Below are 14,222 nucleotides of genomic sequence, written 5' to 3' on the forward strand. Positions count from 1 at the left end.
ATTAGAGAATGTCCTTCTGAAAATGCAGGTCTGGCTAGAATGTGGTACAATGTCAAAAGAAACAATTGTGCCACGTGCATATGGCCTTGGTCAAGGCATGACAGATTGAATACTTGGGTTGAATGACAGAAATGAGTTGAAGATAATGTCACAGTTATGGGCTTGTGAGGCAGGGAGGGTGGTGGGTCTACAGTGAAGGGAAAGTCATGGAGGGACAGGGCTGGCTTCATTAGAACAAAGAGAACAAATATGAAGTTAATCAAATATGAATTAACTTGGCACCCCAAAAATCAAGGGAACATTAAGTCTAGGCATGGCAAAAAAAGCTATGGATAGGGCCAGGCATACTTAAACGATGGGGCGCTTGTGTGCACATGCAGCAGTGCCATATGGAGTTCTAATACTAGGCAAATAGTTCACATCCTTACAAGTGTAATAGTGCTGTTTTTGTTATTTCTAATTCCAAACAATTCAGACCCTAGAGTTTCCTGTGCCAGTTGGACTTGGACAGGGTTGTGTTGTACAGTAAAGCCCATGCAGCTCAAATTCAGGAAAGCAGCAAGCCATCTTCCCTGGCTCCTATGACTCCTAATTTGATAGAATTTTCCTGGTATGACTGGAACTGTAGAAGTCCCTTGGTCATTTTTAATCTCTTTGGTGGGGAGGTGGATGATCTGGAAACAAGGACTGCACGCACACGCACGCTCTTGAAATCCTTGGGAAACAACCCCGGCACATAATCAGGTAACACCTTTTTTTAATGTCATTAAAGAGATAAAAGAGTAATGTGAAAGTAGAAATTTCATTATCCTAAATATAAATGTATCTGTCAGTATTGCATGAGAATATTGGCCTCCCCAGAAAACTATTTGTGGTCTTGGTAATGTTTTCAAGGTATGCAGAGCAAAAGAATTTATTAAAAGAAATGAATTTAATTAGCCACTTGGAAAAGAGCTTCTCTGAGATTTGAACATTTAGAATTATGGAAAATACCTTTAGGTCATGTTTTGCTGCCTGACTAAAAGTGGTATCAAACTCTGCAACTATAGTGATTTGCTGAAGTTCATTTGTCATCATCAAAAAGTATCTGTGTGCCTACTGTGCCCATTAACCCTGTTAATAAATGTTACTGAATAGTCCTGCCGAAATGGTTATTAACTATGGCATAATCTTAATGTTGTAACATTTAGCTCCTTCTTTTCACTGCCCTTTGTATAATATGCATTGCTTCAGTAACCACTGAATAGTAATTGTCAGGAGGGAAATGATCCTACTGTGTTGTAATATTATGTTTTCATGGTAGAAGCAAACCAGTGCTGCTACGTGGTATAGATGAAACTGATTACTAGCTTAGGAGGGAAGTCAGGTAAGCAAAATGGAAATTGAAATATGAGCTGTGATATAACAAGCCATATAATAATAGTATTTAGTAAGTGCTTACTATGTGCCAGGCATTGTAATAATAATAATAATAATGGCATTTCTTAAGCGCTTACTATGTGCAGAGCACTGTTCTAAGCGCTGAGGGGGAATACAAGGTGATCAAGTTGTCCCACGTGGGGCTCACAGTCTTAATCCCCATTTTACAGATGAGGTAACTGAGGCTCAGAGAAGTTAAGTGACTTTCCCAAGGTCACACACAGCAGACGTGGCCCAGTCGGAATTCGAACCCATGACCTCTGACTCCAAAGCTCGTGCTCTTTCCACTACATCCTGCTGCTTCTCTTGCCAGAAGCAAAATACAGTGTGGTCAGTCCACTGTGCTAGTGAGCTTTTCCCTACCAGTTTTGATTTTCCAGGACTATCCTCTAGGTATACCAATTAAGGGATTGTGGTATATTCCCTCAATTTTTTTTTCCCCCATTATGGGAAATTTTCACTAGTTTTCCACAGCAGGAGTCTTCTGGCAAGGTGTCAATTTATCACAATCTTTTTTCCTCCTATATAAGCAGTCAATAGTATTTATTGAGCACTTACTGGATGCAGAGCACTATACCAAGGGCTTGGGAGAGTACAATACAGTGGAGTTGTTAGACACTTTCCCTGACCAAAAGGGTAATATCAATCAAAACATCGCATTAGTGAGCTAATAGATGGTATTTATTGAGCACTTACTATATGCAGAACACTGTACTGAGCCTTCAGAGAGCTTACAATCTCATGGAGGAGGCAGATACTGAAATAAATTACAGACAGGAATAGGAACTGCATCATAGCAGTTCTGCAGAATGATCTGTCCTCCTGCCCAAAGGACCTGATTAAAACTAGTTACTCTGTACGTTGACGTTCCACCCAAATCTCCATACCCTCCTGTGGTCCCCACTTCTGTCTTTTTCCAGTGACTTTAATGACTCTCTGTTTGAAAGTGTACTGTTCGTGCTGTTTTGGCAGAATGTAAGGCCTATGGACATTGAAGGCCCTCTGTCATTGTAGGGGAACTTGAATTGTGATTGTATTATTATATGGGAAGAGGGAGAGGAATACAAAGAGACAGTCTGTAGAACTATCGGTTTTAATGATTACTTTGTAAGTGAAAAGTCCAGCAAGTGTTCTGGCCTTAAACTCATCTACGGGTGAGGGAATAGTTACAAGGAGTGTGGCCATGATTAAATTTTAGAGCCGGAGGTTTGGGAGCTTTTGACTTATTCCTGGAATTTAACCCATAATGTTTCAAGAGGGTCATGGAAGGCAATCTAGTCTGATTCATTGTTCAAGCCTGTCCCATCACCTGAAATGCTTGCACTCCCTCCTGCCCCCACTCAGCCTTGCCAAACTGTCACTCCTCTCCTCCACAGTCATTTTAAAAAGTCACCTTCTCCATAAGGCATGCCTGTGAATGTATCTATTTGTTACTGACATATAAGGAAATTAAAAAGTATCTATATTCTTGTGCCTTTAACTACACACTCTACTGAGCATGTGGGAGAGAACAATGGTTAGTACACACGAGCCTTGCACTCGAAGAGCTTACAATCTAGTGGATTAGATCCTAAAATAAATTCCAGCTAGGAGGAAGAACTGGCAGGACTGGTAATATAGAAAGAATGAGAGAGGGAGGAGCCAGGGATAGTACTTGGGGGACAGGGAGGGTGCTCTGTAATGTGAGGGAAAGTTAGGTGGAGAAGAGGAGTTGGGTGGGAAGATGACTTAAGCTTTGGATATACTGAGTTTAAGGTGCTGGTGGGGCATCCAGGTAGAGGTGCCCTGGAAGCAGGAGGAACTGTGAGGTTGCAGACCAAGAAAAAGACCAAGGGCTAGCGAGTTCGATTTGGCAGTCGTCTGCACAGAGCTGGAAGTTTGAAACCGCAGAAATGAGAGAGCTCCTCGAGGCAGCGGGTATAAATGGAGGAGAGAGGGCATCCAGGACACCCACAGTTAGGGAGTGGGAGGCAGAAGAAGAGCCACTTCAAAGGATCAGTCAGAGGAAGAAGAATTGGAAAGAGCTATTTCAGGAAAAGTAAAGTTAGATAGGGTTTCCAAGAGGAGGATGTCAAAGGCAGCTGAGAGGTCAAGGAGATTTAGGATGGAGTAAAGTCAGTTAGAATTGGCAAGGAGGAGGTTATTAGTGACCTACAGTGAATGGCCTGGGGACTAAAGTAAGGGATGTGGTCAGAGGCACAAGTGGAAAGGATAGATTTTTTTAAAGGCTGGAGATGGTTTCTTTAGACAGCCAAGAAGTGTGAGTGTGTTGGGAGTGCACTGGGTAAGTAAGCGTGGGAGGACTTGGGAGAGCTTCTGCCTACTGGCTTTGATTTTTGTCAACAAGGTAATTGGCAAGATCATCATGGATGAGAGGAGGATAGGCGTTTCAGAAGGAAAGTAAAGGTTTGGAATAATTGATGAGGGCACTGGACATAGGCATTGATGAGGGAGAAGTAAGAAAATTAGCAGGGTGAAATTGAAAACAGTTATAATGAATGAATTTGAAGGGGCCCAAATTGACTTGGTTTTTATTCAGCATTTACTGTATGAGAAGCAGCATGGCTCAGTGGAAAGAGCCCAGGCTTTGGAGTCAGAGATCATGGGTTCAAATCCCGGCTCCACCAATTGTCAGCTGAGTGACTTTGGGCAAGTCACTTAACTTCTCTGTGCCTCAGTCCCCTCATCTGTAAAATGGGGATTAAGACTGTGAGCCCTCCTTAGGACAACCTGATCATCTTATAACCTCCCCAGTGCTTAGAACAGTGCTTTGCACATAGTAAGTGCTTAATAAATGCCATTATTATTATTATTATTATATGCTTAGCACAGTGCTCAAGGCTATGCCCAAGTGCTACTAGTGTAGAACAGTCCCATTCCCACAGAGGACTCAATCTAAGTGGCGAAAGACAGGCATGTAGAAAAACAAGAATAAACTGTACAGTGAGAGCTATCAAAATACAGAGTTTAGAAGCGTTATCGAAAACACAAGGTTTAGAAATGAAGGGACATTTCATGAGAAAACAGTTCTTGGAGTCGGAAAGGCAAGGTGCCTGCACCGGTGACGGTGACGTGCTGTTCCCCCTGCAGCAGGGAAGTGTGAGGTTTCCCACCCACAGTGGTAGTCAGGAAGGGGGTGAAGGACTGCTGTGGCCATTGGGCAACCCCTGGCAGGCCTCAGAGCTCATCATGGGGCAGCAGCTTTGGGCATATGGGCCTCTCCTGTAAGATCATCAGTAAAAATGTCATCCCTTTCTTTCCCTTCCACCTCCCTCCCCCAATACTCAGGAAGGGAAAATTGATAGCAGATGACTGAGGAAAGACAGAGGCTTTTAATATTTTATTCACTCCTGTCTCTGTAAAAAGGATCCAATATGAACAGCAGACCAGGGCCTAGAGGAAAGAACCAGGGTTCTAAACCCAGCTCTGCCACTTGCCTTGGGCAAGTCACTTAACACCGGTGCCTCAGTCACCTCATCTGTAAAATGGGGGTTGAAATACCTGTTCTCCTTCTTTCTTAGATTGTCCAATCTATTTACAGCGTGTCAGCCCCAGCACTTAGTGAAGTGGTTGGCCCATAGTGAGCACTTAACTACTATTAATATTATCATCATTATTATCCCACCTTAATTGACAGGTTGGGGAGTGGCAGGCATGGCACCAATACTATCTCTGCCTCCACTCCTTACCTTTGCCATACCTCGGGAGGGAGGAGGAGGAAAGTAGCCCCAGGAACTCTCCCAAAATGTTGAATTTGTAGTTCTTTTAAAACATTATTTAAAATAATACTAAATTTCCCATTTAGATAAAAGTATGATAAATTTGGAATAAAATGAAGATTCTGGCCAGTCTTTAAGGTTACTTAGAGCAGAAAGTGATCAAATTTAATTCACTTAAAATGTTAGGCATGGATATATGTTTAGGGGCCTGTTCCTGTTCCTCTGTAGTTTGCCAAGTACTTTCTACTTGAAAGTGAAGCTGAAAGTAGACCTTTCTTATCCTTTTTAAGCACATAAAATTTCTTTTTCATTCACTGTTGACTTCAGAATATTTAGACTTCCTTAAATTCTAACTTTTCTTTTTTTTTTAAGAAAAAACAGAGGGATCTTGCCAAAATGCGAAGATTTCTCAGGCCAGAAGAGCTCACAAACCAGATGAACCAAATAGATATAAACATGCAACATGAACAATTGGAGGAAAGCTTCCAGCAACTTGTCTCAGATTACCGAAGGATAATAGAACGACTTGCCCAAGCATAAAGATGCCATTCTTATGTACAGGAAATTTACAGATGTTACATTGCATTATGAAAAATCCATAATGGCTTCCTATTTGCAAATTCTCTTGTGACATTGTACTCCATTAAAGGTTATCTCTTTCATTTTTTTGTTTGAATATTTTCTATTTTTTGTGATGTAATTTTTTTAATACTTTAAATCCCAGGATCCTTTAATTGCTGAATAAACAAGACTGAAACATCTGGTACAACATTGCAATTGCATGGTTTAAAACAAATTAAATACAAACTTGTAGCTGATTAATAAGTTGATAGCTACTGACGTAACAGTAATGGTGGGAATGTGTTATGGTCAGGTACAATTTTTCACTAAATGTTATTCTGTTTTTCCGTGTTTGTATACTTCCGTGTCCTTCCTGCCATTGAAAGCTGAAGGGAAAGGTGTGGAGAACAACGTTCCAGCATCACTCCGATTCAGGATTCAGAAATCCAGGGGAGACCTAGATTTCCCTGAAATTCAGGGAAGCACTGTTACCTAATGGATGAATACATGCCTGGGAGTCAGAAGGACTTGGGTTCTAATCCTGGCTTTGCCACTTATGTGATATGTGATCTTGGGTAAATCACTTCACTTCTCTGTGTCTCAGTTGCCTCTTCTGTAAAACGGTGATTAAGACTGTGAGCCCTATGTGGGACAGGGACTGTGTCCAACCCTATTATCTTGTGTCTACTCCAGTGCTTAGTACAGTGCCTGGCACATAGTAAGTGCTTAACAAATTCTATTATCATTATTATTCTCTGTGCCTGTTACTTCATCTGTAAAATGTGAGCCCCATGCGGGTGAAGTATTGTGTCCAAACTTATTAGCTTGTAATCTATCGTAATGCTTAGTACATAGTAAACACTTAACAAATACCATTAAAAAGAAAACCTACACCAATAGCTAGGTGAAGCAAAGAGGTGCATTTCAATAGTATTTATTCAGCCCCTATTGCATGCAGAACTCTACTAAGCACTCAGGAAAGTGCAATAGAGTTAAATAGGCATGATCCCTGCCCTCAAGGAGGTTACAAACTAGTGAGAATTTGGAAGAGCAAGAAAAATAAATCCATGGACATTTGACTAGTGCTAAACTACAGGAGCTAGAATGTGTGTTTTCAGTACTTGTTTTGGCTAGAACATTTGGATTCAGGATGCTGCGGTGTTGGAAGAAATTGTGTGCATGCTTGAGGTTTAACGCAGGAATTTGCAAGAATGCAATCCTGCACTTTAGGAAAACTGGATGTTTAAGGCATAATAAATGTAAGGTCATAATAGAAGCCAGAACTGTACCGTCAGGCTTATTGTTGTGAGATGCAATATCATACTTTGTGTAGTCATACCAGCTGGTTTTGCTAGCTAACATATAGGCTGTGGAACAAACAATAGTTTCTTTATGGCACAGGAACTGCCTTATCTGGTGTATTACTCTCTACCTTAAGACCTGTCAATAGACGTTATCTAGTGATTGGTGGGCAAGAGCCAGAACCACAAAGTAAAGTTAGTTGAGTTTTGCGTAGAGATGTGAAAATTAATTACTAAGATTGGAAGGGAAAATTATTTTTCCTGCTTCCCTCCCGCACACAAGATTTTTCCCCCATCATTTCCAGTTTTCAAATTGGAAATATGGAGGGGAAATTTGTTGTAAGACTTTTGAATGATAAAATGCTTTTCAAGGTGAAATTTTTGAATAACCTAGTTATCTTTATTGGTTAAGATTGCATATTTAAATATTTCTCAAATTCACCCTTTTTTTTCCTCAAGGGGAAAGAGTATTAGAAATTTGTGGGGGGTTTATTTGACTTAAATATTTCTTATAATTTTACATCTCTGGCTACATCTGTTCAATTGTATTTGTTGAGCACTAAGTGTGTACAGAGCAGTGTACTAAGCACTTGGAAAGTACAATTCAGCAAAAAAGAGAGACAATCCCTGCCCTTACCCTGCTATCTGTCTTAAAAGTGAGCAAAATGGAAAGGGTTGTAGTTTACAGACAACGTGAGAAGTAAACTCTATCTTGACCATCACAAGTCTTTGGAAGCATGTTTCTAATGGGGAATGCAGCCCAAGGAAAAGTGATGGAAAAGCAGTGTGGCCTAGTGGGAAGAACGTGGGCCTCAGTCAGAGGATCTGGGATCTAATCCTGGGGCCACCATCTACATACTTTGTGACCCTGGGCAAGTTAAGCAGCGTGGCTCATTGGAAAGAGCACAGGCTTGGGAGTCAGAGGTCATGGGTTCTAATTTCGGCTCCACCACTTAGCTGTGTGACTTTGAGCAAGTCACTTAACTTCTCTGTGCCTCAGTTACCTCATCTGGAAAATGGGGATTAAGACTGTGAGCCCCATGTGGGATAACCTGATCCCCCAGTGCTTAAAACAGTTCTCGGCACATAGTAAGGGCTTAACAAATATCGTCATTATTATTCTCTGCGTCTCAGTTTCCTCATCTGTAAAATAGGGATTCAGTTCCTATTCTCCTTCCTGCTTAGACTGTGACTCCTATATGGGACAGGGACTCTTTCCAATATGATTTGCTTGTAACCACCTCGGTGCTTCGCACAGTGCTTGGCACATAGTAAGTGCTTAAATACCGCAGTAGATATAGGAGAAACAGGCAGGATGCAGAGAAATAGAAAGTGAAAGCAGAAAGGGGAGGGAAAAACAAATGGGGGAATAAGAAATGCTGGGAAGTAACATGGCCTAGTGGAAAGAGCAAGGGCTGGGAGTCGCAGGATAATAATAATAATAATAGTATTATGTACTTACTATGTGCCAGGCACTGTACTAAAACGCTGGGGTAGGTACAAGATAATAATGTTGAGCAGAGTTCCCGTCCTAGGACCTGGGGTGTACTCTCCGCTCTGCCACTTGTCTGCTGGGTGACTTGGGGCAATTCACTTATCTTCTTAGTGTGTCATCTCATATGTAAAATGGGGATTAAGACTGTGAGCCCTACGTGGGTCTTGGACTGTGTCCGATCTTGAATCTAGCCCAGCGCTTAGTACCATGCCTGGCACGTAGTAAGTGTTTAACAAATGCCATTTAACAAAAATTGAGGGTCACAAAAAATAGTACAGAAATAACACTCGAGGGGAAGACCTGACGAAATGGGAGTAAATGCTGAACTTCTATTCATTAATAATTACTACACTGTATTGTCTTTAGCAGCTGAGATTGTCCACCTTGTTATTCAGCAAATTGATCTGACAAAACCGTTTTTTGTGCCATTTCTCAGTGACCTATTTGCGTTATCAATTTATTCTCACACATCCATTTGGAACTTTTTACATGAGGAAGTCAGTGTTGTGGACTTTTGCAAATGCAGTGTTTCAGAAAAATAATTTAGAAAGGCACTAGGCTCTATTAAAGAGACCATACCTTATTAAAGCTACAATGAGAGGCAACTCAGCATTCTTCAGACTGGTAGACTATGAGAAAATGTGTGTTTCTTATACACCCATGAAGAGCATCCTTTAGCAGCTCTGTGTGAAAGTTGATCTGGGCCCCATAACTCCATCTGGAGCCGTGGTTTTGTGAGGGTGGTCCTCTGGTTCCCAGCCCCTCCATCACCAGAAAGGTATTTTTTTGGTGCATTTGTTTTGTGTGTCCAAGAACATTGGGAATCTTGAGTAAACCTGGAGACAAGCAGCAAGAAGCACAGTTTCTGAGGCTGACAGAATGATTCTCCAGTTCCTGCTGAGAATGGGCTCAGCTGGATACAGAAAGTATTTTTCCCTTTTTCTGGGGTGCATTGATGCTGCGCCTCCAGAGTTGCAAGAGTAAAATTGAAAGCAATCTGTTCATTTTCATTGGCTTCTATAAAGGTGAGATTAGCTGCCAGGATTACTGTGATGGTCACTTGGTTTCCCTGCTAAAAGCAGATTGGCTGGCAAACTAAAAGCTGGCACAGTGTGCTCTGGCTGGGACCCAACAGAGAGAATGCCTGGCCAATTGTCACAGCTATTTTTACTACGTCGGAAAGCGGTCAGATGCAGGACCAGCAGCAGGTGAGCTCCTTTTCCTCCAAATCCCCCTACCTTCAGACTTCCCCTCCTGGGGATTAAGAAATCACCTCTCACCCAGAGCTTCAGATTCTGTGATGGGTGGGTTATTTTTAGCCCATTCACATTTCCAAGTCTTGAAGTGTTGATGAGACAGATGTTTGGACCACCTTTCTGACCCGGGCATCCCCTCTTCATCAGAAGTCCAGTCCGAGTGGAAAGGTGACTATTTTTAGCTGGTCTCCCTTTCCCTTTCTGCAGGCTTGTGAAATGGAGTTCAGGTGTCCCATTCCATTTCCTCCTGCAGTCACAGTCTCTGAGTGGGAGAGATGCTATTTTTACCCTTCAGTGAGCTCGGACTGGCACCGAGTTGCAGGGGAGTGAGGGGATGCCTGCATCCCATTTTCTGGGAAGAGGTCAGAGGTAGTCTCCTGGACCTCACCCTTGGGTCAGAAGATGGGATCCAGGTGTTCCATTTAGCCACTGCAGCCTGTTTCTCAGAGTTGGAGGTAGCTATTTTTATCTTGTGTCCAGGCAGAATTGGCCTATAGAGCCATAGGGAATATATATATATATGTATACATACATATATATATATGTATGTGTGTGTGTGTGTGTAGAGGGGAGGACGTGGAGCTGCACACACATCAGGGAGGATGCATCTGGATGATGTATTTGGGAGCATATTTTAGTATGTGAGAAATCATTTGACCGCTTATTGGGTGCAGAGTACTGCACTAAAAGTGCTTGGGAGAGTACAATATAAGAGAGTTGGTAAACATGCCCCCTGCCCACAAGGACTTTACAGTCTACAGGGGGAGACAGACATTAATATAAAGAACGGATACGTACGTAAGTGCTGTGGGGCTGAGGATGGGAAAGGGGGAAAAAAAACCTGGTAAAGAAGAATAAATCTGGTAATGAAGGTTTTGTTAAATTGAAACACCAGTCTTTGCATTAGTAACTCATATGTTCAGAAAGGATTCTGAAGATTTAAAAAAAAAATCTTAAGGACAAATTGTGGCTCAATGGAAAGAGCACGGGCTTTGGAGTCAGAGGTCATGGGTTCAAACCCCGGCTCCTCCACTTGTCAGCTGTGTGACTTTGGGCAAGTCACTTAGCTTCTCTGGGCCTCAGTTATCTCATCTGTAAAATGGGGATTAAGTCTGTGAGCCCCCCGTGGGACAACCTGATCACCTTGTAACTTCCCCAGCGCTTATAACAGTGCTTTGCACATAGTAAGCGCTTAATAAATGCCATCATTATTATTTTATTATTACAACATCAATAATTTTCAGAATTACACACTTTTACTTTCACACTGTATTTTGCCCTTATATTTACTTTGGAGGTAGAATTTTACAGATTTTGACCCATTATGCAAATAGGAATCAGGCAAAGATTGTTATTAGTTTTAACATCTGGCAGGAGGCGAGTTTAGACTCTATTATCATCTACATTTCAGTTCAGTGACCAGCACTGAGTTGTGTGCTGTGCTGAAGATTTCTTTAAAAAAGCAAAACTGCAAAGAAACGTTCATAACCAAAACAGAGGGCAACTCCTACAACTATGAGCACAAAAATGCTATGGTTGGGGCAAACCTGTGGTACATTCCACTCAAGATTCTGTAGTCTGATATTAACAGCAAGATGCTTGGATGAAGAATCTGCTTGACATCACTCCTAATGCTTAGAAATGTACTTTTTAAATCCCTAATTTTTTTTTAAATGGTATGGAAGTGCTTACTATGTGCCAGGCACTGTACTAAGCACTGGAGTAGATATAATGTTGGACACAGTCCGTGTCCCAAGTGGGACTCACATTCTTAATCCCCATTTTACACATGAGGTAACTGAGGCACAGAGAAGTTAAGTGGCTTGTCTCGGGTCACACAGCAGACACGTGGCAGAGCCGGGATTAGAAGCCAGGTCCTTCTGACTTCCAGGCTCATTCTCCATCCTTTAGGCCATGCTGCTTCTTAAGTTTTCTTTACCCCTTACATTCCCTCTAATAATTATGGCATTTTCGTCCCCTGAATTTTCTTCAACCTACCAATATTTTCAGCCTACATAACTTCCTGTGGTAATGAGTTCCATGTGTTTACCAATCATTGTGGGAAAAAATGTTTCCTTTGGTTCGTTTAGAACCGTTTTCCTTCAAGCTTTAATGACTAGTCCCTTATATCCTATTACTTGATTTGGCGAACAACAAATCTATGTTTTTCCTGTCTTACCTTTCATGATGTTGTAGGCTTCAATCATATCCCCTCTCAGCCTTCATCTTAACCACTCAGAGTTCGAATTCTTTCAACTTGCTCTCATGCAGAAGTTCATTTGTCCCTCTGATCATCCTAACTTGTTCTGTGCTCCACTTCTATGTCTTCCTAAAATGCTGTGATCAGAACGGCATGCAGCTCCCAAAGGGGACAGTCTAGAAACAAGTAGTCTTAGATTGATTTTTATGCTTCAAAAAGACATTTTTGAGTAAACTTTATAAATGTGTTGAAATTTATCAGAACTAAGCGAATAAAGAGGAGCCAGGATCTGTCAGAGTATTAAAATTGTTCATTGTTCAAATTAACCCATTCTTCCTACCTTTTCTCATACAACAGTTCTCTTGAAAAGTCAGTTTGTGTTTGACACATTCATATTGGGCTTTGATAGTCATCTTGTGTGTGTTCACAATAGTTTCTTCTGACATCACATCATGTTCTATCCAGGTAAACACAAGTTGTCAGAAGAATGTTCCCTAATTCCCTAGCAGTGTTTTATCCAAAATTCATAATGAAAACCCAGATTATAAAATAACTGAGGGTATTTTCAAAAATAATGTGCAATTCTACTATCCCTGGTAAAAGGAAATTTATTCTAACACACTCTAAGCCTGACACTCTAACAAAATCTGTGGTGACCTTTTGGTTAACTCTCATTTTAATTGATATTACACCAACTTTTCTTTCCTGAACTTTTTTTTAAGTGCACATGTATGGATTCATAGGTAAAACTAACCAAATTTCAGCATAACAAGTTTCTACGTAAATACAAATCTAGGATCTCCTCAAGTGTGTTAAAACAATAATTTTCTATACAACTTATGCCTTCAAAAATGTATGATTTGAGAAATTTTATGCATGAAACCTTTAAAATGAGCAAATTTTGTTAATTATATTTTCAATCTTTTGGTGTTAGAGCATGCCCTTTACTTGAGAAAAGTTATTTTAACATATTAACTGACCTGATGAGAATTCTTAACTTCAGTTTTTACTGCGCCTCATGTCCAGAGTAAGAGTAAATAATCTTAAATCCAACAAATTTCTAGTTTAGGTCATTATTGTGGTTTGCTATTTATTCAGCGATCGCCATAAGCAAAGTAATAGCATAATGTCTTGTTATTTAGTATGGCAATATGGGTCATCACCGTCATCAAATATTTATTGAACACCCCTGAGTAACAGGCATGTAACTGTACTAAATGAAAGGTTTCAAGTGGGGATGTGTAAACCCTGAGATGTATTTCAAATGATGATTGTTGAAGGAAAAAGATCATTATGCTTACAGTACTAATTCTGGCTGCTGCTCGCTGGACTCCCTCCTGAGGGGAGCATTCTAAGAAACTTCAAAAGAGTGAAGCAGCAACTGGCGAAAGCAGGTGAGAAAAAACACCCTACAAGTCTGGAAGGGACCTCACAAAACGATTGGTTAAAACTTAATGGTATCTATTGAGTGCTAACAGTGTGCAGAACGCTGTACCAAGTGCTTGGGAGAGTATAGGACAACAGAGTTGGTAAACACGTTTCCTGCCCTCAATGAGCTTAATCTAGAGGGAGTAAATGTGAGGAGGCATAGTGTGAGATGTGAAGAAAAATATGTGTGAAGGTGGGAATGAGAAGGGGAGAGTTTTTGAAGGACTGCAGGGGTGGTTCTTTTGTTGTTTGGAAATCACTACTAGAATGCATTTTTACACGTATGTAAAAATGCCTGCACACCCACTCGTTAAAGTCATAATCCAAACACCACACTAATCCTGGGAGACATTCTATCTTTAGACAATTTGGAAGCCAGACTTGAGACGCAGAGGAACTTACAAGATTCCACTCTCTTCAGTGTCCGTAAAATAAATTCAAACCTAAGTAAAAACGCTACGACTACTATGAACTAAATCTTAAAACAAAATATTCGGGTACAGTTGAGTTCACATTTCCTTTTTAAAGAGGTGATAGACAGCTGCTTTGCCATTTAAGCTAACTAGGAAATCGATGTTATCTCCCAGTTCCAGAGGGTAAGAAGAGAAAAAGCCAAGGACTCTTAAAATAGAAATGCAGTATAATATTGTTTACCTGGCTCCATCTTCTCCAGATCTCTGTTTTTAGTTCAGTGAACAGAAATGTACAGTTTTGAGTTGCACCGTGTGTGTTCAAGGCTAGGATACGTCTCAGATTAACCAGAAATTACTTGCTGCCAACAATGAGTCACTAGACTGTTGTAAAACATTTTCCTGTGTGAGAACCCATTTCAGTTGATCTCCT

The 14,222-nt window shown here is 40.9% G+C and overlaps 1 protein-coding gene across 2 annotated transcripts in view; it reads left to right on the plus strand.

The window, feature by feature from the left end:
- Positions 1-5,800, plus strand: part of HAT1 (histone acetyltransferase 1) — a 55,322-nt gene extending 49,522 nt beyond the window's left edge. The window contains exon 12 of one of the 2 annotated variants that reach the window (XM_038751218.1): positions 5,511-5,678. In XM_038751218.1, the coding sequence (XP_038607146.1) occupies positions 5,511-5,678 (168 nt within the window). Of the gene's footprint in view, positions 1-5,510 lie in introns of both variants that reach the window. The other variant, XM_038751217.1, reaches the window with a different exon arrangement.
- The last annotated feature ends 8,422 nt before the right edge of the window (positions 5,801-14,222 follow it).

Source organism: Tachyglossus aculeatus, chromosome 9 (assembly GCF_015852505.1).
Source record: "Tachyglossus aculeatus isolate mTacAcu1 chromosome 9, mTacAcu1.pri, whole genome shotgun sequence".
Classification (NCBI taxonomy): domain Eukaryota; kingdom Metazoa; phylum Chordata; class Mammalia; order Monotremata; family Tachyglossidae; genus Tachyglossus; species Tachyglossus aculeatus.